The sequence below is a fragment of the Cnephaeus nilssonii genome (assembly GCF_951640355.1).
Source record: "Cnephaeus nilssonii genome assembly, chromosome: X".
Lineage (NCBI taxonomy): Eukaryota > Metazoa > Chordata > Mammalia > Chiroptera > Vespertilionidae > Cnephaeus > Cnephaeus nilssonii.
In genome coordinates this window covers 198,770-224,690 of record NC_137071.1, presented here as the reverse complement: position 1 = coordinate 224,690, position 25,921 = coordinate 198,770, and the positions used below count along the sequence as shown (strand labels likewise).

The 25,921-nt window shown below is 55.9% G+C and overlaps 1 protein-coding gene across 3 annotated transcripts in view; it reads right to left on the bottom strand.

Annotated features, from left to right (window-relative positions):
• CLCN4 (chloride voltage-gated channel 4) overlaps positions 1-25,921 on the bottom strand; it is a 60,728-nt gene that overhangs the window by 23,063 nt on the left and 11,744 nt on the right. For all 3 annotated transcript variants that reach the window (XM_079765355.1, XM_079765357.1, XM_079765356.1), the window contains exons 2-8: positions 14,735-14,890; positions 12,965-13,064; positions 7,875-8,062; positions 7,216-7,338; positions 3,289-3,495; positions 2,126-2,206; positions 21-566 (exon numbers count right to left, since the gene is read on the bottom strand). In XM_079765355.1, coding sequence (XP_079621481.1) covers positions 21-566; positions 2,126-2,206; positions 3,289-3,495; positions 7,216-7,338; positions 7,875-8,062; positions 12,965-13,064; positions 14,735-14,860 — 1,371 coding nt within the window. In that variant the 5' untranslated portion in view covers positions 14,861-14,890. The remainder of the gene's footprint in view (positions 1-20; positions 567-2,125; positions 2,207-3,288; positions 3,496-7,215; positions 7,339-7,874; positions 8,063-12,964; positions 13,065-14,734; positions 14,891-25,921) is intronic.

The following is a 25,921-nucleotide window of genomic DNA, read 5'->3' as shown; positions in this document are numbered from 1 at the left end:
CCTCCTTCCCCCGCACTCACCTTCATGCCAAAGGTAAATATGGTGATGATGATTTTGAAGACCAGCGCCAGGGCCAGCTGCCACATGGCCGTGTACACCCCGCGCCCGGCCGGCCGGTCGGGAATGTCATCGACGGGCCGGGTCATGTTGGGGTCGTTGATGTAGTCGCAGAGCTGGGAGGACTCGAGGGCCCCGCAGTCATTGAACAGCTCGGAAATGAGCTCGCTCGTGCTCTGGCGCGTGTAGGGGTTGGGGTAGGCGACGATGGCCGTGATGGCGGTGACCACGATGACCTCCAGCACCGGGTACTTGCCCAGCCTGGTGGTTTTGCGCCTCCGGCACCAGGCGATGTTGCAGCGGATGAAGAGGGTTCCCCACAAGCCGCCGAAGACCCCCAGCAGGATGAAGGGGAAGAGCTCGGCCATGTACCAGGGCGTGTGATATTCCACATAAAACAGGACGAGGCGGCTGTTCCCAAAGGGGTTGATGGACCGCAGCGTGAAGGCCGCCACCAGGGCCGCGAAGAAGGAGCGCCACAAGGTCTTCAAGGGAAAGTAGTAACTGACCTGGGCCAACAAGGAGCGCGTGAGCGGCGGCCCAGGACGGCGGCACTCACCGCAGCCTGCGCTTCATTATGACCCAAAGGCGCCCGCAAGGACATTTATAGCCTCTAACTGCGTCTGACAGCAGAGTGGAGACTACTCAAGGTGCTTTTGAGCTATTTTTTAAGAGAAATGAAAGCATTTCATCATAATTCTCTTTATGGCACGGAGACATACACCTCCCGCAAAAAAAAAAAAAAAGGTAAAGAAACCTCCAGACAACAGAGTAGATCAAGGGTTGGAAAGCTTTGGCCCAGCCCATGTATCTGAATGGGAGTTAAGAACAAATTTTTGATTTTTAAATGGTCAGGAATGCCCTATCTCCGTGGTCGGCAAAGCGCGGCTCACGAGCCACATGCGGCTCTTTGGCCCCTTGAGTGTGGCTCTTCCACAAAATACCACGGCCTGGGCGAGTCTATGTTGAAGAAGTGGCGTTAGAAGAAGTTTAAGTTTAAAAAATGTGGCTCTCAAAAGAAATTTCAATCGTTGTACTGTTGATATTTGGCTCTGCTGACTAATGAGTTTGCCGACCACTGCCCTAGCTGGTTTGGCTCAGTGGATGCAGCGTTGGCCTACAGACAGAAGGGTCCTGGGTGTGATTCCGGTCAAGGGCACATGCCCGGGTTGCGGGATCGATCCCTAGTAGGGGGCGTGCAGGAGGCAGCTGACAAAATATTCTCTCTCATCATTGATGTTTCTATCTCTCTTTCCCTCTCCCTTCCTCTCTGAAATCAATAAAAAAAAAATTTAAATAAATAAATGGTTAGGAAGGACTATTTTGTGACATGTGAAATATTCAAAAGAACACTACTTTGGTGACACGAGAAAATTATATAAAACTCCAGCTTCAGCTCCTAAGGCAAGTGGTGTCAGGATACAGCCATGCGCGACCTTGGGCGCGTTGTCTGTGGCCACTGTTTTGCGCCATGCAGGGCTGAGGGCTGGGACCCAGGCCGGGAGACCCACCGAGCCTCCAACAGTGACTCTCTGGCCCGTTAACAGACGACGTTTGCCGACCCCTGGAATAGATCTACCCACGCTGCCCAAACCAAAAATGCTTCATTCATTTGGTTGTGAGGAAGGGAGGACACTGCAAATCTTCCAAAACATTCATATGGGCATTTTCCAAACAGTGCCGGAAACACACCGAGCAGCACCAACCGGCTCCTGGATGAGCTGCAGGAATCGTGCCCGCGCTCCTCAGAGGGCTTAGGCAGAGGCCTGCTGCTGAGCTCCCCGCTGCCGCAGCCCACAGCCCACAGCCCACAGCCCGCACCTGCAGCCCGCAGCCCGCAGCCCGCACCCGCAGCCCACAGCCCGCACCCGCAGCCCGCACCCGCAGCCCGCACCCGCACCCGCAGCCCGCAGCCCGCACCCGCAGCCCGCGCCCGCAGCCCGCGCCCGCAGCCCGCACCCGCACCCGCAGCCCGCAGCCCGCACCCGCACCCGCAGCCCGCAGCCCGCACCCGCAGCCCGCGCCCGCAGCCCGCACCCGCAGCAGCACATCCCCCGCGCCGGCTCACCTCCTCCAGGCTGAAAAGCACGCCGCCGATCGGAGCGCCGAACGCAACAGAGACTCCGGCAGCCGCCGCCGCTGAGAGTACCTGCAAGGCAAAGCGTTCCGGGTAGCCCAAGGCCTTTCCTGAAAACAAGTGTGTGCTGGGGATGCCGTGTGGCTCAGTGGCTACGCGTTGACCTGTGAACCTGGAGGTCAGGGTTCGATTCCCGGCCAAGGGCACATGCCTGGGCTGTGGGCTTCATCCCCAGTGTGGGGCGTGCAGGAGGCGGCTGGTCCATGATTCTCTCTCATCATGGATGTTTCTCTCTCTCTCCCTCTCCCTTCCTCTCTGAAATCAATAAAAACATTTAGAAGAAGAAGGAGAAGGAGGAGAAGGAGGAGGAGAAGGAGAAGGAGGAGGAGAAGGAGAAGGAGAAGGAGAAGAAATAGTGGTGGAAGGAGGAGGAGGAAGAGAAGAAGGAGAAGGAGAAGGAAAAGGAGAAGAAATAGTGGTGGGAGGAGGAGGAGGAGGAGGAGGAGGAGGAGGAGGAGGAGGAGGAGGAGGAGGAGGAGAAGGAAAAGGAGAAGAAATAGTGGTGGGAGGAGGAGGAGGAGGAGGAGGAGGAGGAGGAGGAGAAGGAGAAGGAGAAGAAATAGTGGTGGGAGGAGGAGGAGGAGGAGGAGGAGGAGGAGGAGGAAGAGGAGGAGGAGGAGGAGGAGAAGGAGGAGGAGGAGGAGGAGGAGGAGGAGGAGGAGGAGGAGGAGAAGGAGGAGGAGGAGGAGGAGAAGGAGAAGGAGGAGGAGGAGGAGGAGAAGGAGGAGGAGGAGGAGGAGAAGGAGAAGAAATAGTGTTGGAAATAGAAGAAGGAGGAGGAGGAGGAGGAAGAGAAGAAGGAGAAGAAAAAGGGGAAGAAATAGTGGTGGAAGAAGGAGGAGGAGGAGGAGGAAGAGAAGAAGGAAGAGGAGAAGAAAAAGGAGAAGAAATAGTGGTGGAAATAGAAGGAGGAGGAGGAGGAGGAGAAGAAGGAAGAGGAGAAGAAAAAGGAGAAGAAATAGTGGTGGAAATAGAAGGAGGAGGAGGAGGAGGAGGAGGAGGAGGAGGAGGAGGAGGAGAAGAGGAGGAAAACAAGCACATGCAGAGGAGACGGGAGGGCCCCCATCCGGAAGATGGAAGCTGAGCCTGCTCACCTCGCGCCTCTTGCCCTCGTTCTTGCTGTACTTGGAGAAGAGGCTGCTGAAGAAGTTGCCACAGCAACAAGCCACGTGCACCAGTGGCCCTTCCTTCCCGAGGCTCAGGCCCGAGGACACCACCAGCACCAGCGTGACGGTCTTGATCAGCAGGGTCCACTTGCCCAGGTAGCCCCTGATGATGAAGCCGCTCAGGATGGTCTTGATCTGCAACAGAGGACGGAGAGCGGGGAGGCTGAGGCGCTGCCCAAGCCTGCTCCCTGCTTCGCCTGCAGGAGGCTGCTTCCGGGTCTGAGTACCTCTAATTTCACATGAACAGCATTTATATTAACATATAATTTCACCAGAAGAGAGAAGCCTAAGAGCTTATATACTTATAGACACAGCCCATGGACACAGGCAATAGGGTGGTGAAGACCCAGAGGAGGGGGCAAGGGGGGAAATGGGAGATACCTGTAATACTATCAACAATAAGGAATACATTATTTTTTTAAAATTGTTGAAAAAATAAAGAAACAATTTTATATTATATTCATGGAAATGTGAAACAGTGCGATTCATAGTAAATTTTAATTATTAGAATAGTAAGGTCATAATGAGGGCTGAATAAGTAATTATCAGGGTTTCATTTTATTTGTGGCACTTTATCCTGTTCACATTACCCTCTGTTGTGTTGAAAAAGAGACATGTAGCTATTGATTTTAACAGGTAATTTTTCAATATTGAAAGACCTTGCCCTGGCTGGTGTGGCTCAATGGGTAGAGCATCAACCTGTGGACCAAAGGGTCCTGGGTTCCATTCCGGTCAAGAGCACGTATCTTTGTTGCAGGCTCCTCCCTGGCCCGGGCCCTGGTCGGGGCTCGAGCAGGAGGCAACCAATCAATGTGTTTCTCTCACATCAATGCTTTTCTCTGTCTCTCCCTATCTCTTCCACTCTCCCTAAAAATCAATGGAAAAATATCCTTGGGTGAGGATTTACAAATAATAATCTACCTAATAAAAGAGTAACATGCTAATTGACCATACCTTCGCAATGCCCACCAGCCAATCAGGAGTGAGTATGCAAATTAACCCAACAAAGATGGTGGGTTAATTTGCATACACAGATGCAGGCGTTCTGTACCACCCCAGCCGCGCTGGGCCTCTGGGCAGTGTGGGAAGGTGGAAAGGCGGCTCCGGCAAGAGCAAAGGCAGTGCCAGCAGCCAGGGGAAGGAAGGCCCGTTCTTACATGAATCTTTGTGCATCAGGCCTCTAGTAATAATAATAATAATAATAATAATAAATGCAGCCCCAGTAGAGAACCAGTCACTGCTCCATTCCTGGCAAGAGTAGTATGGGAATTCCTGATTTCCCAATAGTTAAGGGATCGTCTTGAAACCCTCTTTGGTATCATGTCACCTTTTCCAATTTGGGGAGGGTCACGAAGTGAGCCAACCCTTGACATTTTAAAGGGGTGCGAATGGACCATTCTCATCTCAGAATTACGGATGGAGATCTGTTTCTTAATTGCAGGAGGAGGATCGAGAGCAAGTGTGCAGGCACGCGTGTGCGTGCGGAACTCACGCGCCCCTCCCCAGAGAACGCGAGGAAGGTCTTCTAGCTCCACAAACAGGCAATACTTCTTGCACTGCCCTCCAACTAACGCCGGACAAACCAGTGGTGGTTAAACCGGCCTTTACCTAGTAGTACTTGGCCTACTTGAGCCTGCCTGGGCAGCTCAGATCCGCTTATTGGAGGGATGTTTTATTTATTTATTTATTTATTTATTTATTTATTTATTTATTTAATATATTTTATTGATTTTTTACAGAGAGGAAGAGAAAGGGATAGAGAGTTAGAAACATCGATAAGCTGCCTCCTGCACACCCACCCCCTAATGGGGATGTGCCCACAACCAAGGTACGTGCCCTTGACCGGAATCGAACCTGGGACCTTTCAGTCCGCAAGCCGACGCTCTATCCACTGAGCCAAACCGGTTTCGGCTTGAGGGATGTTTTATTATGCCTGCCACAATCCTGCACTTTGGTGTTGCCTTGAATAAAATTATCTCTAATTCTCTGTCAGTTACATAATGTGGACTTGGACCCGAGGGTAGAGTTTAAGAGCATCATGCCATTTAGAAAATTACAAACATCTCAATTACCTGAGCCTCCGTCAGCCATGACACGTGGTGAGTTGAACAATGTAATAGGTATTTTGTAATTCTCCAAAGTGATTTTATAAAATTGTCATGATCAAATTAGGGACTAAAGAAAGCAAACCCGTTCCCAGTGCATGCTACAATCCAATCACTTGCTTTCATCTGAATGAACAGAGACCGAATCAAGCAGGACTTTCACGAGGTGAACTGGAGCGGGTTTGTGACTCCGTGGGGTTAACTTTAAACCTGCCCACTAAAGAAAGATCCGTGAGAGTGTTCAGGTTTTAGAATGCAACATCAGCTCAGGGTGAGTTCTCAGAGGACACGCTGTCTTACAGTCACTAGCGGTGCTGATAATGAAGCAAACAGAATAGAAAGAGGGACCCCGTGCCCGCTTCTCTCTAAACCCCCAAGTCCAAGAGCAAGTGTTCACATGTAAATGTGCTCTGGAGAGCTTAGACGAGAGCATTTCTTACAGAAAAATGTTCCCTACATTTGCATTTAAAAAGGTTTCCAGCTGGGCCGGCGTGGCTCAGGGTTGAGGTCACTGGTTTGATTCCCGGTCAGGGCACATGCCCAGGTTGCGGGCTCCATCCCCAGTGGGGGGTGTGCAGGAGGCAGCCGATCCATGATTCTCTCTCATCATTGATGTTTCTACCTCTCTCTCCCTCTCCCTTCCTCTCTGAAATCGATAAAAATATATTTGATTTAAAAGTCAGCATGGCCCTAACTGGTGTGGCTCAGTGGATAGAGCACTGGCCTGCGGACTGAAGGGTCCTGGGTTCGATTCTGGTCAAGGACACATGTCTGGGTTGTGGGCTCCATCCCCAGTAGGGGGCGTGCAGGAGGCAGCCGATCCATGATTCTCTCTCATCGTTGATGTTTCTCTCTCTCTCCCTCTCCCTTCCTCTCTGAAGTCAATAAAAATATATCTGATTTAAAAGTCAGCATGGCATAGTCAGGCTTTTTCTTTCTGTCGTTCCTGGCAGGGACCAGCGTGCGTCATCGCCCGTCTGTCACCATAATCGCTCACAGCTTGAAACTCACCCTCTCCACTGCCTGTGGGCGCGGCTGAAGCCCCGACCCGAAAGAGAACTGCACTGCTCGGCTTGGATGAGCCTGTGAGAACTCGCAGAATCCGTCCCGGCCGAAGTGTCCGCTGTCCGGGCTTCTCGGGAATGAGCTGGATTGCTGTTGCCCCGCCCAGTGGACCGTCCTGGGCTGAAGGCTAGGCTCGGGCGTCCCTCTGGTGGCCAGGGCCGCTCACAGCGCATGCCCTTTTGCGGGATTCAGTTTTGTGAACATCACAATGACCTTGTCACCACAGGAGCAGATGGCGGCCAGGGCGTTTACTCAGCAGCAACCCTTCTGAGCAACAAACCTCACTACCGCCCACTTGCACATTGCATCACGCTACAGGGCCACACGCACATGTGTGGGTCACGCGGCCTGCCTCCCTCCGTGGGCTCTGAGGGTTATGCGTGCTTTGCAAACACAGGACTTGAGCCACCTGAGACGCAATGGAGCATGAATCCTGAACACAGAGCATAAATCCTGAGTTCAACTCCTGGCTTAGCAGCTGGGGGACCTGGGGCAAGTTACTGCACCTCTCTGTGCTTCAGTTCCTGGCCTGTGAAGTGAAGAGTAGCAGGACCTACCTCACCGGATCGTTGTGGGACTAAATGAGCTCATTCATGCCCAATGCGTGGACCCGTGCGTGGCCCTAAGGGCTCCGGACGTGTTCGCGGTTCCCTCGTGGGCACAGAGGAGAGCCGGCCCCACTCACCTCGGGGATGCCTGAGCCACAGGCGTAGGGCGCGAACACGCGCACCAGGGAGACGGCCAGGAACGCGAAGAGCAAGGCCCACAGCACGTACAGCAGGTAGTTGAGGATGTAGGCGCTGGCACCCTGAATAGGACACACAACACGCGGACCCGGTGAGCCGGGCGCACCCCGGGGCCCTGCCCTCCCTGGGCCAGCCGCAGCGGGTCCTGTGTCAACGAAAACGCAGCGCGGCCTGGACCCACAGACACTGGTGGGCTTCTCCGCGAGCCGTTTCCACGGACCTGCAGCCCGGCTGGCTGGCTTGCTCAGTGGTTAGCGTCGCCCCATGCACTGAAAGGTCACTGGTTCGATTCCTGATCAGGACACATGCCCGGTTGGGGGCTCAATCCCCAGTGGGGCATGCAGGAGGCAGCTGATGGATGTCTCTCTCATACATCAATGTCTGTCTGTCTGTCTGTCTGTCTCTCTCTCGCCCTAAAAACCAATAAAAACATCTTAGAAGCCACTATAAAACACACGTCTTGTGCACATGAAACTGGGGGAGGGTTTCCAACTGCCGTCTGAACGCTAGAGCCAGAGCCACCAAGCCACCCCGGTCACACACGCTGAAAGCCCAGGCAGCCCCCCCGCGCCCGGCCGTGTCCCCGGCCCCGACCCACCTCCGAGCGGTTCACCAGCAGCTCCGACCACTTCTGCCACAGGGGACACTTGTCCCTGTCCTCAAACGTCGTCTCGGACGAGGCCCAGCAGCACTGCTCGTGGCTGTACCAGAAGGCGGACAGGCAGATGCCCTCCTTCAGGTCGGTCATCCAGTCCACGGCCAGGTCGATGACGCCGGCCAAGGTGCCTGCGGGAGACAGCGAGGGCGCTCAGGGCGGTGGCTCTCAGCCTTCCCGATGCTGCGACCCTCTAACACAGCTCCTCATGTTGTGGTGACCCCCAACCATAAAATTATTTTCGTTGCTACTTCATAACTGTCATTTTGCTACTGTTAATGAATCGTCATGTAAATATCTGTGTTTTCCGATGGTCTTAGGCGACCCTGTCTCGACCCACAGGTTGAGAACCGCTAGCAGGGTCGCCCAAGACCATCGGAAAACACAGATATTTACATTACGATTCATAACAGTAGCAAAATGACAGTTATGAAGTAGCAACCAAAATAACTTCATGGTTGGGGGTCACCACAACATGAGGAGCTGTATTAAAGGGTCGCAGCATCGGGAAGGTTGGGAACCACTGGCTTAGAGGAAGCGCCCCCTGGGGACACCGTGGGCACACAGCGCGGGGTGACACCCGAGGCAGACATGAGCACCCCCCCCCCCGGGGGGCCACACGCACAGGAAGGCCCTGAGCACTCGGGGTGCGGGCAGGCCAGCCCAGCCCAGGGAGACACACGGGCCGCGGTCGGGTCCTCAGAGAGAGGCACGCACGTCTTCACCCAGCACGAGCCCACCCCCCCCCCGGGTTCCAGAAACAGGTGCGCCCCCTACACAGGACTCACCCCCCTGCAGCCTCGGGGGCGGGGCGCTGGCGTCACACGTTCCTACTCCCCAGGGAAGCAGCCAGTTCCAATGGGGGCATGACAACAAGCTGCCCCGTTGTCTAAGTAAGGTCTGGCCACACATGGGAACCGAACTTGGAAAATCTCACTTATTAGAACTTGCTGGACTTTTAAATTATTGTGGAAGGGACTGTGGCTCTATGTAAGTAAGTAACTACTTCAAAGGCCGACAGAAGCAGGGTAACTAGCGTGTGCGCTGGGCCTCTTTCTAGAATAAGCCAGCCCAGTCTTCCATGAAGGCAGGGGACACTCTCAGGATACTACGTTTTTCCAACTTTTACTGGGTCCTTATTACACTACCCCTGCCCCACCCGTACCAACACCAGGGCACCCACACACCTGCCTGGGGCTCACCCCTCCCTGCCTTCCCGTTACACGGAAGCTCCCCATTGTTCTTGAGAGAATGCCTGAATCCCCAACAGGTCACAGACTCCAGCAGCTGCCCCTCACCCCACTCCAGCCTCATCGCTTCCCATCACTAGCCCCCCCCCTGCCTGCTCCCTCCTCGTGGCCCCACCAGGCTCTGCTCTCTGCACCCTCTCTGGAAGCACTGCCCTCCCCCCACCCGGCCATCTCCTCTTTCTCTTCCAGATCCTGGCACTTCCATCACCTCCTCCGGGAAGCCTTCCCTGATTTCCTAAGTTTGGGCTCAGCCTGCTTCCCAGGCATTTACCCATCAGCATACCTGTCCCATCCTGATACCATGATGTGTTGGCATGACATCTATATAACACATATGTTATCCCGATTGTACCTGTGGATCATGTCACAGTGGTGTATAGGCTTTGGAAAATAGTCTGAAGCTGCTCACCAGGTTAAACAGTTACCATCCTTCCAAGCAATTCCGAACCCCGAACACCTCATGCTGAGTAAAAAGAGGTGATCACAGCACTGTACATGTTGTATGATGCCATTTCCATGTAACGTCCAGAGCAGGCGGGGAGAGACAGGGGCCAGGAGGAGGCTGCGGGCCCTGGAGCTTGACAGCTAAATGACATGGAGGGTCTCGGGTGCCGATGAAAATGTTCTAAAATTGATGGCGGCCATGGCTGCACACCTCCGTGAGAACACTAAAAACTGCCAAATGATACACTTCCACTGGGTAGATTGTATGGTATGTAAACTACACCACAATGAGGCTGTTACACATGTACACACACACACACACACACACACACACACACACACACAGCGGGTGGGGGTGACGCAGCTCAGAGGGGGAGAAGTGGACTTTGAGAAAAGGTGATCAGAGAACACCTCAAGCGAAAGATGACGTTTGAACAAAGACCTAAAGAAGGTGAGTGTAAAAAGAAAAAAGGAAGGTGAGGGAGGGGTCCTGCAGATAGCCAGGGGTGAGACCCCATGATCACCCCAAATCCCACCCCCATTCACTCAGTCATAATCACTTTATCCCACACCCGGTCTTCCGGGCTGGCTGCTCCTGGCAGTGCTGGCAGGTTCCGCTTTCTCCCGTGAATGGAGTATCTGTGACACCCAGTGGCGATTCCCCATAAATGGCTTGTTAATGTTTTGTTCCGTGGAGCAACAGTGACACCCAGTGGTGATTCATAATAAATGTTTTGTGAATGTTTCGTTCCGTGGAGCAACAGTGACATCTGGTGGTGATTCGTAGTAAACGCAGCGTTAATGTTTTCTTAATATTTCTATTTGTGATACAACAGCGACATCTACTGATGAATCCTTATAACTGCACTGCAGAGGAGACCCTGGACCTCTCCATCTCAGGAGTCAGAATGTAATGTCCAGAATGCCACTAAGGAGATGACAGGCCAGGCAGTGGGTGACCTGAGTCCTCCCCACCAGCCGGACAACAGGGAAGTGAACGGGACACAGTTTTCTGGCTTCCCTTCCAAGATACATCCAGATCAAAAGCACCTCGGCACTGGCAGCAGCATCTCTTTCTTACCTTCCTCCTATATTCATTCACACGCTGATGTGTCCAGGGGCTCACCCTTCTCCTGTGGCTCTCACCCTGGCTGCACGTTAGTATCACAGGAGGGGCAGGAGGAAGTGGAGGGGGTCAGCGCTAGGGCATCATCTCCAAATATACTATTTGATTAAAGCCCAAGCAGCAATATTTTTTTTAACTCCCCAAATGATTCTCCTTAAAAGAACTGGCAGAAATCAGATTTATAGTGAAGCCAACTGGTCAATATCAGGTTAAAGACAGCCCAATCACAGCCTGATCAGGCTCTCAGATTAATCAATACATCTAAACTGCGCTGTGTACTCCAAGATGCCAGAACGTCTATTCTGCATTTCTTCATTTCTCTATCCATTTCTCCTTCCCAGGAGCCAAGGGTAATGACGCAGTGAATGGTTTTCAAGCTCGATGCTAAACAAAGACATCAAAACTCACAGCCGGCTCCCACCCCGCCCACCTTCAAAGGTCTTCACAGAAGCGGTCAGACAAATTGGTGGCGATGCACCCTATATCCATAAGCTCAAGCTCACTGGGAATGCCGGCGGGAGACAGGCATCGCCTGGGAGAGATGGATGAACAGCTGCTGTGACTACAAGGAAAGGAGTTTCCCCTGAGCACTCCTCTCTGCTCTCTGTGACAGGCCGAGCCGGGGGAGCCCCTCCTACAGCTGTCCATGGAGCAAATGCGGAAGCACCGGCGACTGAAATCCTCAGGAATCCCAAACCTACATCTGCAGACAGCGCCTGGGAAGGCACATGGGCATTTCTTTAATTATCCTCAGCTGAACTCAGGGCGACAGGCAGAGCCACGCCCTGGGAACATGCTTCCCCAAAAAGGCTGGACACGTTATCAGCTTGGCCTTCATTTCAGCCCAGGTGTCATGACTTTGATATGTAAATCCAGTCAAGCACCAGGAATGCTCGGGCCTACTCAAGAATGCAAATAAGCTCCTTTGATCCTAAGTTTTGGTGATACTTCCTGGTATTGGGGGTATAAAATAAACACGCTGCTTGGGCTTGGGGTCCCTACATCTCTATCAGAGTCACAGCGTCCCACCCGGCTCCCAGCTTTTTCCTTCTACCTGTGTCTTGTTTCTTTCTTTTATTTCTTAATCCCCAGCTCCTCCACTCAGGAACCGGACCCGTTCCTTTTCCGTGCTGGACACGGAAAAGAGAGAAACACCTCTACATACATCTGAGCCCCTTAGTGTTCCGTCTTTCTCACAGCATCTGCTGTGTCCCGCCCGTATTACAGTCCTTGTCTGGCCAGTGCTCTCAGCATAGCTCTATGTCATGATGGGCAGGGGGGTTATGAAGGGGGTCTCCTCAGCACGCCAGGCTCTTTATCCCAGACATGACCCTGCGCAGCCTCCTGAAAGGGAGGCAGTTGCAGGCAGCAGCACCCCTGGAGAGCTGCGCCCTGGATGTTGAGAGTGGGTTTCTCCTCCACAGAGTCCTCCCCTCGGTCCGGGAACCCGGTGCTGGGATTACCCAATGACAGACTCAGAGGCCCTGAGGGTCTGAACAGTGTGTGGGCGGGGGGTATCTCCAGCTAGCTCATGGGGTGTCTCGCTTTTTTTAAAGGAAATGGGGCCTTTTGTTAGAGGCCAGTTTAATATGTTTTTGCTGACTTTTAGAGAGAGAGGAAGGGGGAGGGAGAGAGAGATAGAAACATTGATGAGAGAGAAAGTCATCAGATAGATAGGCTGCCTCCTGGGGATGGAGCCCACAACCCAGGCACAGGCCCTGACTGGGAATCGAACCGTGATCTCTTGGTTCCTGGTTCAACGCTCAACCACTGGGCCACACCAGCTGGACATGTGTCGCGCATTATTTTGAGTGTCTTGGGGTGTTTGCAATTCATTCCAGGGCCTCCCAGGATTAGCAAAGGCCAGCTTCACGTGGTGTTTCATTATTAGAGACCAAAACCTCTCCGTACTTTTTTGCCTTCATAAGCAAGCGGCACAGAATGTAGAGTTTGTGTTTTCATACAAGCCAGTGCCACACGCCTGCGCGCTGCACGGAGCCGGCCAGCGCCCCAATCACAGCTCAGCAATGCCCACCGGAGCCCCGCCCTTGGGCCTGGCCTCACGGGTGGCAGCCTTTACGGGAAATGCATGTTCGTGTATTTCACTCTTGGATGGTTCCAGCACGGATTGCCTCGCATGGGACACAAGAGAAACACTCCCTTTTCAGAGTGCCATCCCAGCAGCCGCCTCTGCCCGGGGGCCGTCCACGTACCCGCCAGCAGCCCGATGAGCAGCATCACCACCCATCCTGACCAGGCGTCCAGCAGGCCCTTGATGAACTCCCACACGGACTCCTTGCTCCTGCTGGTTATCTGGGAACGAGACACGGCGGTTCATCGGCACACGCTCCAGCTCCCGCGTCCTCCCCAGCAACCGCCCTCAGAAACCATGTAACTAAACAGCTGGTTTCCCACCACAGCTCTCCTCCCGTTACCTGCCACACCACAAAAAATCCGCTTCATTTAGCCCGGCCGGCCTGGCTCAGGGGTTGAGCATCCACCTAGGAACCAGGAGGTCACGGTTCGATTCCTGATCAGAGCACATGCCCGGGTGGCGGGTTCGATCCCCAGTGGGGGGCATGCAGGAGGCAGCCGATCCATGATTCTCTGTCATCATTGATGTTTCTCTCTCTCTCTCTCTCTCTCTCCCTTCCTCTCTGAAGTCAATAAAATATATTTTTTTAAATCCACTTGATTAAACAAACTCACAGGTGCCATCTGAGCTCTGATGATCCGCAAGCCATTCTGAAGGGAGCCGTGGAGCAGCGCCATTGCGGACCATGAGGTGGCGCTCTGGCTGTCACTGCTCAGCCTGCTCTGAAGCGCTGTCCCTGGGACTGACGGCAGCCCGCACACAGTAGGTCCGCCTTGGAGGAGAGAGGCCTGGCTTGGCCCGTCCTCACCACCAGGCCCTCCGCTCACTGGGACCCCCTTGGCTGCTTCCCCTCCTTCACTTCCTGCTGCTTCTAAGTGTCCGGCACTGGCTCCCATCTCCCCCCGCGGTCCCCACTGAATGGCCCTGCCTGGCTCCTGGCTGCCTCCCTGCCTCCTCCCTCTACAGAGCCAGGCCGCCTGGGCCTCCCGCCCAAAGCACCTGGTATTTTTCTTAACATACACTGAGTGGCCAGATGTTGATCCTCTCTGAACGCATAATAATCCGGCCACTCAGTATATATATATCAGAGGCCCGGTGCATGAATTCGTGCATGGGCGGGGTCTGGCCAGCCTGGCCAGGGGGAGGGGACATGGGCGGTTGGCCGGCCTGCCTGCTGGTCGAACTCCTGGTCGAGGGGACAATTTGCATATTAGCCTTTTATTATATAGCAGTGATGGGCAACCTTTTGAGCTTGGTGTGTCAAACTTCGCCAAAAAACTGAGCATAACTCAGGTAGTGTGTCACTTTGAGGAAAAAACATTATTTCGCAAATGTTTCATCCTCAGGAGCAGCAAATGTTTCATCCTCAGCGGCCGCGTGTCATCAGAAATGGCTACACGTGTCAGTGCTGACACGCGTGTCATAGGTTCACCATCACTGTTATGTAGGATATACACGGAGTGGCCAGATTATTATGCATTCAGAGATCATAATCAGGCCACTCAGTGTATTTTATTGATTTCAGAGAGGAAGGGAGAGGGAGAGAGAGAAACATCCATGATGAGAGAGAAGCATGGATCGGCTGCCTCCTGCACACCCCACACTGGGGATCGAACCTGCAACCCGGGCATGTGCCCTGACTGGGAATCAAACCATGACCTCCTGGTTCATAGGTCGATGCTCAACCACTGAGCCACACGGGCCAGGCGAGCACCTGGTATTCTATGTCCTGTCCACAGCTCTGCCTCTCCCGCAGCCCTCCCTTCCTTAGCGCCCAGCCCACCCAGGACACGTGGGCGTGAGCCGGAGCGCGCTCCCTGTGCGATGGGAGCACGGCCCGGCCATGTAAAGGAACCCCCTCCTACGTGTCTGTCACCACGCCACCTACCTTTCTGTGCCTGTCCGTGTCCCGCGACTTCTCCCGCAGCCAGTCGATGGTGTGGAAGTCCTCGTATGTCCCCACGTCGGGGAAGGGCTCATCCAGAAAGTCCATGAGGTTTCCGGAGCCGCTCATCGCTCCCGCCCGTGACCATGCTACTCCCACCTGGAGAGAGAGCCCAGTTCAAACGCCAGCAGGCGGCCCGCATGCCCCCGGCACGACCCGCTCACGCTTTCTTATATAAGAAAGACTCGCGTTAGCATCTGCTGCAATGATGTATGTGCACTGAGTGGCCAGATGATGATGCTCTCTGAACGCATAACAGCCTGGCCACTCAGTGTATCTGTATCTCAAATGAGTCCCAAAAGCATTCTAGACTTTTGCTGGAGATCAACTACCAATTGCCCTGAGCTTTCTATCAGCCAGTGCAAAGGGGGAAACTGATCAGGTGCACGATTGATAGTATCTTTGATAACAAATAAATGAGGTACTCCAGAGAAGTACACTGAGTGGCCAGATGACTATGCGTTCAGAGATCATCATCATCTGGCCACTCGGTGTAATGCAGGCACACACAGTCTGTCTCAGTCAGCAGCAGCTGCTGTAACAAACATACCCTGGACTGGGTGGCTTCTGAGAAATGCATGTTTGTCTCACAGTTCTGGAAACCAGGAAATCCACTCACAACCGAATCATTGTCACCAAACCACTCATTGGCTCCCCTGGGAGCTGAAGCGGGTCACTCGGGCAGGCAGCCTATGTGGCCGTCACCTTGGACACCCAAGCTGCGCAGCGACGGGAGAGCGGAAGCACTGGCTGGCGGCACTTGAACTAGCTGCGGGAGCGTGGTAACGCGCAGAGGGCACTGCCCTCCGCACCAGGCTGCCCTGGGGGTGGACAAGGAGACGGAGGACAGGACCTCCTGCCACACGAGCCAGCTCTGGTCTTGAAGTCTGTGTCCCCCCCAAATTCACAGGCTGAACCCCACCCCCCGATGTGAGGGCGTTAGGAAGAGGGCCTCTGGGAGGTGGTGAGGGCATGAGGCCGCGCATGGATGGGCTCCGTGTCCTTATGAGAGAGCCCGTGTCCCTTCCACCACGTGGGGCACGGCGAGAGGCCTGGGACTGGGAAGCGGGTCCCCACCCGACCGGCTGGCACCTTGACCTCAGACTGTGAGAAAGCAATGTCTGTTTTTTTAAATATTTTTATTGATTTCAGAGAAGAAGAGAGAGGGAGAGATAGAAACATCAATGATGAGAGAGAATCATGGATCGGCTGCCTCCTGCTCACCCCCTTGCGAGGATCGAACCCGGGACCCTTCAGTCCACAGGCCGACGCTCTATCCACTGAGCCACACCGGCCAGGGCCACATGAAGTCTTTAATAGGATGTCCAAGTCTCAGGCTCTTCTGTCTGCCGGCCAGGCCTGGGTTGGGCCTGTGCCCTTGGCCGGAAATCGAACCTTGACACCAGCCGGGCTGGGGTATTTCGTTCCGGCGGCCTGAACGCACAAAAACAAGCCAAGCGCCACGCAGGCGGACAGGCGGGCAGGCGGGGGCCCGCTGCCCTGGGCAAGCAGCTCGGGGTGCAGGTGCTCGCGCTGAATTCCCCTTAAAATACAGGCGAAGGGGCTGTGGACGGCTCCCTGCTTTCCCGGGGAGCAAGCCCAGCCGGCCCTCCGGCTCCCCTCCCGGGAAACAGCTACAGGCAGACCAAGCCGCTGCCCCCCTGCACCCGCAGAGGGAGAAGCGCTTTGGCGAGGAGCATGGACACGTGGATGGCGGGGCGCGAACCGCCGGAGTGCCGGGGGAGGGGGCAGCTGGGCCCGGTCCGCACCCCCTCGCTGCCTCTGTCTTTGTAGGCGGGAGGCTCAGCCGCGGTAATCAGATGGGAAAGCCAGTCCGGCAGAGCGGGGACGGCTCACAGGCAATGAAGGGCCGTAGCGACCGGTCTGCTGACCAGCTGCGCGCCGGGCTGCGTTAAGGTGAGAGGGTGAGGCCTGGGCCGCGCCCAGCTGCCCGCTCCACGGGCTGATGGCACCCGGGGGATGAGAGAGCGGGGCCCCTTCTGGTCTGGCAGACAGGACACGGGGAGAGCCTCGCGGTGTGTGTGGTAAGAAACCCTCTGCTGAGCCCTGACCCGTGTGGCTCAGTGGATAGAGCGTCGGCCTGGGCCTCCCGCCCAAAGCCATGTGGACTGAAGGGTCCCAGGTTCGATTCCGGTCAAGGGCATGTACCTTGGTTGCAGGCACATCCCCAGTAGGGGGTGTGCAGGAGGCAGCTGGTCGATGTTTCTCTCTCATCGATGTTTCTGACTCTCTATCCCTCTCTCTTCCTCTCTGTAAAAAATCAATAAAATGTATTTCTTTAAAAAAATAAAAGAAACCCTCTGCGGGGAGAGTCAGGCGGCCGCTGCTGAGCCGCTGGGGAGCCCCAACCCAGGCCCGGCCGGCAGACAGAAGAGCCTGAGACTTGGACATCCTATTCAAGACTTCATGTGGCCCTGGCCGGTGTTGCTCAGTGGATAGAGCGTCGGCCCGTAGACTGAAGGGTCCTGGGTTCGATCCCCGTCAAGGGCACATGCCTGGGTTGCAGGGTCCCTGGCCCTGGCCGGGGTGAGTGTGCGAGGCAACCAATTGATCTCTCTCTCTCTCTCTCTCTCCCTCTCCCTCTCCTTCTCCCTCTTTCTTTCTCTCTCTCTATCTCCTTCCCCCTCCTTCTTTCTCTCCCCCTTCCACTCTCTCTAAAAGTCAATGGGAAAATACCCTGGGGTGAGGATTAACAGGAAGAAATGGTTCTAGAAGGTGACAGCAAGCATGCCACTGCCCAGCCCAGTGGTCGGCAAACTCATTAGTCAACAGAGCCAAATATCAACAGTACAACGATTGAAATTCCTTTTGAGAGCCACATTTTTTTAAACTTAAACTTCTTCTAACGCCGCTTCTTCAAAATAGACTCGCCCAGGCCGTGGTATTTTGTGGAAGAGCCACACTCAAGGGGCCAAAGAGCCGCATGTGGCTCGAGAGCCGCAGTTTGCCGACCACGGGCCCAGACCAAGATGCAGAACGGGTCCAAGGAGGTCGAGGCTGAGCATAAAGGCGCTCCCTCCGGGCCAGTGAGAGGGACCCGTTTCTGGGCAACACGTCGGGCCGAGGCCCAGGCCTTCGCGAGCGCGTTTCCTCCACCTCGAAGGCTTCCCTGCCTCTCTGGAAGGTTCCCGTCCGCCCTCACGGCTGGCCTGCCTCCCCCGCCTGTGCCGTCGCCCCGCAGGAGCCGGGGTCCCTCCCTGGCAGCCCGAAAGCAGTCGAACACGCTCTCTGCCCGCGAGCACCTTCCCCGGAGCGCCCCGGGGTCTGCCTGGGACAGGCACGGCCTTCCCGCCGGACAAACGCCGCTGCTCAGAGCGGGAAGCGTAGAGAGACGCTGCCACTCCCGTCTGGCTGGCGACCTCAGCCGCCCCTCGACGGCCCACAGCGCCTGGGCCCCAGCACCGAGTCCTGGGACGGACCCCAAGGCCATGGCCCAGGGACCCAAACGGAGGACCAGCCCGTCACCCCCTCCGGATCCAGCAAACATTTGTTAATTAAGCAAAATGACTTGTCTTCGCCCAGATACTGGGCAAACCCGTGGGACTTTCCAGAAATTTCAGAGCTACCTTCCCTGCCAGCTTTTAAAAAAAAAAAATATATATATATATATATATATATATATATATATATATATATATATATATTATTGATTTCAATGAGGAAGGGAGAGGGAGAGAGAGAGAGAAGCACCAATGATGAGAATCATGGATCGGCTGCCTCCTGCACGCCCCCTACTGGGGATCGAGCCCGCAACCCAGGCATGTGCCCTTGACCAGAATTGAACCCAGGACCCTTCAGTCCACAGGCCGACGCTCTATCCACTGAGCCACACCAGCCAGGGCCCTGCCAACTCTTTATGCCAGTCATTGCAATGCAGAAAATCATAAAAAATATAGTCCACTGTTGGTGAGATGAAAACGTCAGTTACCCCGTGTGGCAATCTCACACCTTCAAAAGCTATCCTAGGCCGGCCGGTGTGGCTCAGTGGTTAACATCAACCTATGAACCAGGAGATTCGATTCCGGGTCAGGGCACATGCCCGGGTTGTGGGCTCGATCCCCAGTAGGGGGCGTGCAGGAGGCAGTCAATCCACGATTCTCTCTCATCCTTGATGTTTCTCTGCCTCCCTTCCTCTCTGAAATCAATAAAAATATTTTTTTTTAATAAAAGCTACCCTAATATCTGTGACCAGGACTGCCCTTAACCTTTAGAAGTGGGGACGGAAACGTGTGATTGGGAAGAGACCGCTAAATATATACAAAAAGCGAGCTGCAGGCAATGGGGATCGGGCGCAACAGCCCCAGGCCGCAGCCAGGCCTGCCAGTGGGAATTTCCCCCCCTCAGCCCAAAGGAAAACAGACGCGGGAAATGGGGATTAAGCTGGCGCAAGCACAGGCCCAGGCCGGGTTATCTATAATCTCCCCGCCTGCCCTGTTCTTTGTAGAAGTGCAGTTTTCGTAAACAGAAGTCGTAAATCTAACATGCCTGCTTTTGCTACATTCCAGACACTGCTCTGACCTACGCAGCCGGCCTGGGTCTGGGGGCCGGTCTGGACTACCTGGTGGTTAGCATTTCCAGCATTTTTTCGCAGAAGGAATGCACCCACAGAACCAGCACCCAGATCAAAGGCCAGAGGCAGCCAGCTCCCACAGGCTCTTCCTGGCCCTTGCAGGCCCTCCCCCACCCCCCACGACCCTGACCCTCACACCACGGCCTCAGTTTGCCTGCTTTTGAACTTTAAAGAAACGGGGTGTTACGTTCCCCAGCTCCTTTGTTCTACATTATGTTGTAGCGTCCAGCCATGTGGTTGAGTGTAGTCCTCATTTATTCATTCTCTCTGCTCCTCTAACCGCCAACTGCTCCTGTTGAAGGGCCAGCTAACAGATACTGGAGGATTTGTGGGCCATGCGGCTTCCGTCGGGAGGACCCAACTCTGCCATGGTCACATAGAAGCAGCCGGAGACAATACCCAGATCAGGGGCTGGGGCTGGGTGCCACTCGCGCTTGATGTACGGACACTGGATCTGAATTTCATAGCATCTTCATTTGTCACAAAACATTCCTTTCAGTTGTCTTGCAATCATTAAGAAATGTGACAACCGCCCTGGCCAGGGTGGCTCATGCACTGAAAGGTCATTGGCTCGATTCCCGGTCAGGGCACAGGCCGGGGTGCCGGCTCCATCCCCAGTGGGGGGCGTGCAGGAGGCAGCTGATGGATGGTCCACTCTCACATCAATGCAGGGAGGACGGGGCCCAGGAACATCAAGCTCAGAGCCAGACCTCGGTTAGACGGCAGCTAAAAATAATGGCCCCCCAAAGCTTCATTTCTTCCAGGCTTGCCAGAAGCTCCAACAACACATCACAAGCCGCCTTTACAGAGCCCCCTTTCTTGCCACCTGCGTGGCTCACACATGGCACTGAGCTCAGGGGCTGGCTGTCTGCTGGTGCCCGCTCCTTGGTGCCCTTGGTCTCAGAGGGGGTGTCATTGCACCACGTGGCCACCAGAGGGCGCAGTGCAAGCAGCCCTTCCGCCTGGAGCACCCTGGAGTGGCCGAGAAACAGGCAGGGAGCGCACCTGTCTCCCTCTGCCCAGCATGGACCCCGCCGCCGCCCCAGAGCAGGCCGGACAAGCTGGGCACCTTCGGTGGCTTCTCTTCTCCTGCCCGCCCTCTGGCTCAAGCGCTTCCCCAAAAGCTGGCAACGGACGAGCCTTCAACACAGCATGTTGGCCAAGGCAGCTGCATCAGAATACACGGGGCGTGATGCCATCTACACGGGGTCATACAAATGACTTCCTGTGTGGGGGGCCACACGGATGTCCCCCTTACAACCCATGAAGCCAGGCATTTAGGTGTGACGCACTTTTTGGCGCGTTTGTGATACTTTGCGTTTTTAAGACGCTTCAAGGGACGGCCTGCCCGTCAGTAAGAGCAGTTTCTGAGCAGTTTTCCTGTGTGGCTCCTGCCCGGGGGCATCCATTCTGCTGGCGCCAGTATCGTCCTCGTTCTTTAGAGCACACGCCCGCCCACACTCCTGATGTCCAGAAGGTTCTGGTGGAGGGGGCTGTGCCGGAGAGAAAGCCTCTGGTCACATGGGAAGAACTGTCTGAAATGCTCACTGGCCCTGGCTGGTGTGGCTCAGTGGCTAGAGCATCGGCCTGCGGACTGAAGGGTCCCGGGTTCGATTAAGGTCAGGGCACATGCCCGGGTTGCGGGCTGGATCCCCAGCAGGGGGCATGCAGGAGGCAGCCGATCCATGATTCTCTCTCATCATGGATGTTTCTCTCCCTCTCCCTTCCTCTCTAAGACCAACAAAAAGAAGTATTAGGCATGTGTGCGTGTTTGGAGGCGCTGGTGGCAGCGTGCAGAGTGGCCCGGAGAGGGCCAACTGGAAGGTGACATGAAGGTGACCCTGAGGCTGACAGCGGGGCACGGTGTGGGCGGGGGCACCTGGACCTCCGAAGTCGGGTGCGGGTGCAGCATCAGCCCATTTCACAGGTGAGCGCAGGGGAACTGTGCCCGCCTGTGGGGTGCGCGTGGGGCCCACGCGAGGCTGCGCGAGCAGAGAGAGAACGAGGAAGGCTCTCCAGGGCGGTGACCCGGCCGCCACCAGCCCTACGAGCGTCTCCAGCAGGAGCCGGGAGCCGGGGGGCAGGGACCAAAGAGAAACACCCCAGTGGCCCCCCAGAGGCTGTCCGGCCCCAGGGACACCGCACAATGTCACAGCCCACGGGCGCGCTACTGGCATCGAGTGGGTGGAGGCCAGGGACGCTGCTCAGCATCCCACAGCGCACGGGACGGCGCCACGTGGAGAAGGACCCTGCCCCAAGTGTCACCCGTGTCACCCGGGAAACTGAACAAACGAGGAAGCGCTAGAGAAAGCGCCCGAGGCCCAGCCACCTGCTACGTGGTCGCCTCCAAGTGAGGACGTGAGAGGGACGCTGGTGGGAGACAAACTCCCTCAAGAAGTTTCTCTGAAATGAACCTGGATTAGCCGAGTCACAACGTTTACTACAGGCAACGCGTCCTACACAGAGCCAACCTGTTAGGCTACCCCCACACACACAGGAGCAAGCAGCTCAACACCCCCCGGCACACAGAAACAGCAGGCCTACGCCAGGACACACCAGAACGAGCTGTGAAGCCAGGGCCGAGGAAGGTGGCTTGAAACAGGAAGAGGGAAAAGACACACGTGCACAGGAAAATCACTCAACGGAAGTGCCCGTGGAATTCTTGCCCCTGTAAAATGCCTGTCCCATCGTCTCTCACAGCCGGGCCCTCCCACGGCAATCACTCAGGTCAAAAGCCCGGGCCCCGGACAAAGCCAAGGCGCCGGGGGTGGCCAGGCCGCATGCAGTGGGCAGAGGGCGTGGGCTCCCCGCGGGGCAGGAGGGAAGGGGAGACGCCCACATAGAAAGCCACCCCACCCCCCACACATGCAAATGCCAGGGGCTTGCAGTGACGGGCAGACACCCAAACCCCACTGGTATTGGGGGGCTACTGTACCGAAGGCTCCAGGCCATGAAGATGGACGTAGAGTATACATTTTCATGAGACACAGGCAGTTATACATTTACTTAAAATCAATGCACTCGACCTGGCTGGCGTGGCTCAGTGGTTGAGTGTCGACCTAGGAACCAGGAGGTCAGGGTTCGATTCCCGGTCAGGGCACATGCCCAGGTTGCGGGCTCGATCCCTAGTAGGGGGCGCGTAGGAGGCAGCCGACCCATGACTCTCTCTCATCATTATGTCTATCTCTCTCTCCCTTTCTCTTCCGCTCTGAAATCAATAAAAATATCTTTTTTGAAAAATCAGTGCACTCAAAGGCATCATCAATATGCCCTAACTTCCAATCGATGTACGTAAACCTTGCACGCAATGTACCTAAATCTCTCTCCTCCCCACGCCGGGAAAACACACCCCACGAACAAATGTGGGGCCATCAGAGATTGGTGGTGCTTCAGAAGGGGCCAGGGGACGGCAGCCACAGCCTGCGGAGCGGACGTCCCCTCCCAGAAACCCCCGGGCTCTTCCCAGTGTATTTGCTACCAAAGCTGCGTAACAAGTTGCACCAGAACGCAGCAGCTACGCCTGGACATATGTGACCTTGCAGTTTCTGTGGGTCAGGACGTGGGAAGCACGTGGTTGGGTCTTCCCAGCTCGAGGACTCTCAGGAGGTCATGGTCAAACCATGGGCCCTGGCTACTGCCATCTGAAGGCTCGACGGGGGCAGGAGGCCCCACTTCCCAGGTGGCTCCCAGACGTGCTGGCTCTTGGCGGGAGGCCTGGGTTCTGCTCCACCTGCATCTCCGCAGGACTGCCCGGTGCCCTCGGGACGAGGCAGCTGGCTTCCTGCAGAGCAGCAACCCGAGGGACAAGTGCAAGCAGTAGGGTCTCTTGTGACCTGGCCTCGGAAGCCAGACACCATCGCTCCCACAGTGCCCTATCGGTGGCTCAGGCCAGGCCTGGGTGCCAGGGTGGGAGGGGACTACACGTGGCATGAACTCCAGGAGGCAGGTCATCAGGGCCCACCTTGCCAGCGACCTCACCAACTTCACATTCATCTGGGATCAGGGAGTCTGGCCTTTGTCAACGCAGACACCTTCAGGGTATGAGGGGCCCCGGTCCAGTCACCCCGCCCAGCTCCTCCTCCAGACCCAGGCGGGGGTCCCCGGAGGACACTGACCAGAGGTGTTGACAGTGAGAGGGGCCCCAGGTGGCTACAGGGTGAGGGCCAAGGGCCACAGCGCCAAGGACGGTCACAAGTCCCAACAAGAGGAAAGCTCAGAGGCACAAGACGTGCAGAAGGACATGTGAGAATTAACATTTGCCTGGAGCCAGCAGAGCCGGGGAGGGGGAGGGCCACTCCCTGCTCCTGCTGCTTCCTCCCAGGCCCGCCTCTCACCCCCCCACCTGGGCTGCGCTCCCCTCCCTTCCGCAGGACTGGGGAGCCGCGGGCGGGCCCCTCCCTCCCGGCCTGGTTCCTCCTGCAGGGCCTCCGGCGGCCTGTCCCATGTTGGAACAGAGCCTGCGAATTGGAAAGGGACTCAGTGAAACAATGGACTCGGTGTCCTCACATCCCCACCCCTGGGGCAGGGAGAGGGGCAGGAGGTCGCCTTGCGCCCCGAGCCAAGGTCAAGGATGGAGAATTTCCCCGAGGCTCCTGTCACAGTAACAGACTGGGTGGCGGGGAGCAGGGGACATCTGTAATACACCGAATGAAGATGATGACGAGAATGATAATAACAGCCCTGGCAGGTGTGGCCCAGTGGACAGAGCATCGGCCTGCAGACCGAAGGGTCCCGGGTTCGATTCTGGTCAAGGGCACGAACCTCGGTTGCAGGCTCCTCCCTGGCCTGGGCCCTGGTTGGTACTCGTGCAGGAGGCAACCAATCGATGTGTTTCTCTCACATCGATGTTTCTCTCTTTCCCTCTCTCCTCCACTCTCCTTAAAAATCAATGGAAAAATATCCTCGGGTGAGGATTTAAAAAAATAAATAATCATCATCATAATCATAATAACAGCTCCATTAGGGCACATGCTAGGCACAGCTAGTGTGTCCAGTTGTTAGGGCTCTGACCCCACGCCCCGCAGGCCCACGCTAAGCAAACGGAGGCGGGGAAGGTTCAGCCACAGGCCCAAGCGTCACAGATGGGAGCCCGGCCCGAGGCCCGTCTCCCACGACAGCCCAGCAGGCCAGGGGGGCGAGCTGCCTGCTTCCCGAGAGGGACCTACTGGCCGCCCTTCCCCCAAACTGCCGCAGCCTAAGCCAGGCGTGGGGTTACCTCTGCCCTCGGGCGGGGGCAAGGCTCCGCTTCCCCGGGACACTGTGGGAGGAGCTGGCGCTGCCAACACAGGACAGAGGCCTGCGGCTCTACCCACAGATGGCCGCAGCTCCGAGCCCAGAAGCCTGAGGTGGCCATGGTGACGGCAGGCTGCTTCCATCTGCCCGGGCTCGCTCCCTGGCTGCTGGACGGCCCTCTTCGCCCCGTGTCCCTTCACCCTGTCCTCTCTGAGCCTGTGAAGAAACCCCCTCTTCTTTTTTTAAGTATTTTTTTTATTGATTTCAGAGAGGAAGGGAGAGGGAGAGAGAGAGAGAGAAGCATCAATGATGAGAGAGAATCATGGATCGGCTGCCTCCTGCACGCCCCACACTGGGGATGGAGCCCACAACCCAGGCATGTGCCCTGACTGGGAATCGAACCATGACCTCCTGGTTCATAGGTCAGCGCTCAACCACTGAGCCACACCTGCTGGGCCAAAATCCCTCTTCTTCTAAGGACACCAGTCAGACTGGGTGAGGGCCCCCTAATGACCTCATGTGAACTGGATGACCTCTGTAAAGCCACAGTCTCCAAATCAGGTCGCATTCTGAGGGGCTGGGCACCTTCACGTTAGTTTTGAGGGGCACAATTCAGCCCATGACAGCTGCTCCATGTCCCTCCCTCTCTGGGACCTCCTCAGACTCCCCCCCTGACCATGGCCTTCCCCAGCACTCTGCTGTGCTGGTGTGGGGCATGCCCTCATGGAAAATGAAACTCAACAGGTGTGGCTCAGGGGTTGAGCGTCAGCCTATGACCCAGGAGGTCACAGTTCCATTCCCGGTCAGGGCACAGGCCCGGGTTACGAGCTGGATCCCTAGTGTGGGGCATGCAGGAGGCAGCTGGTGGCAATGATTCTCTCTCATCACTGATGTTTCTCTCTCTCTCTCTCCCTCTCCCTTCCTCTATGAAATCAATAAAAATATATTTTTTAAAAAAGGTAACAGCCCTAGCTGGTTTGGCTCAGTGGATAGAGCGTCGGCCTGCGGACTGAAGGGTCCCAGGTTCGAATCCAGCCAAGGGCACCTGCCTGGGTTGTGACCTCGATCCTCAGTAGGGGGCGTGCAGGAGGCAGCCGATCAACGATTCTCTGTCATCATTGATGTTTCTATCTCTCTCTCCCTCTCCCTTCCTCTCTGAGATCAATACAAATATATTTTTTAAAAAGTTAACAAATGCCTGGGACCAGCAGCTTTGTAAAGGGCACACGCAGGGGCCAGCAAACACAGCCCCGCGGCGTCCCTCCGGGTGTCCTCAGAGCGAGGCCACAGGGCGCCGGCCGCGGGCT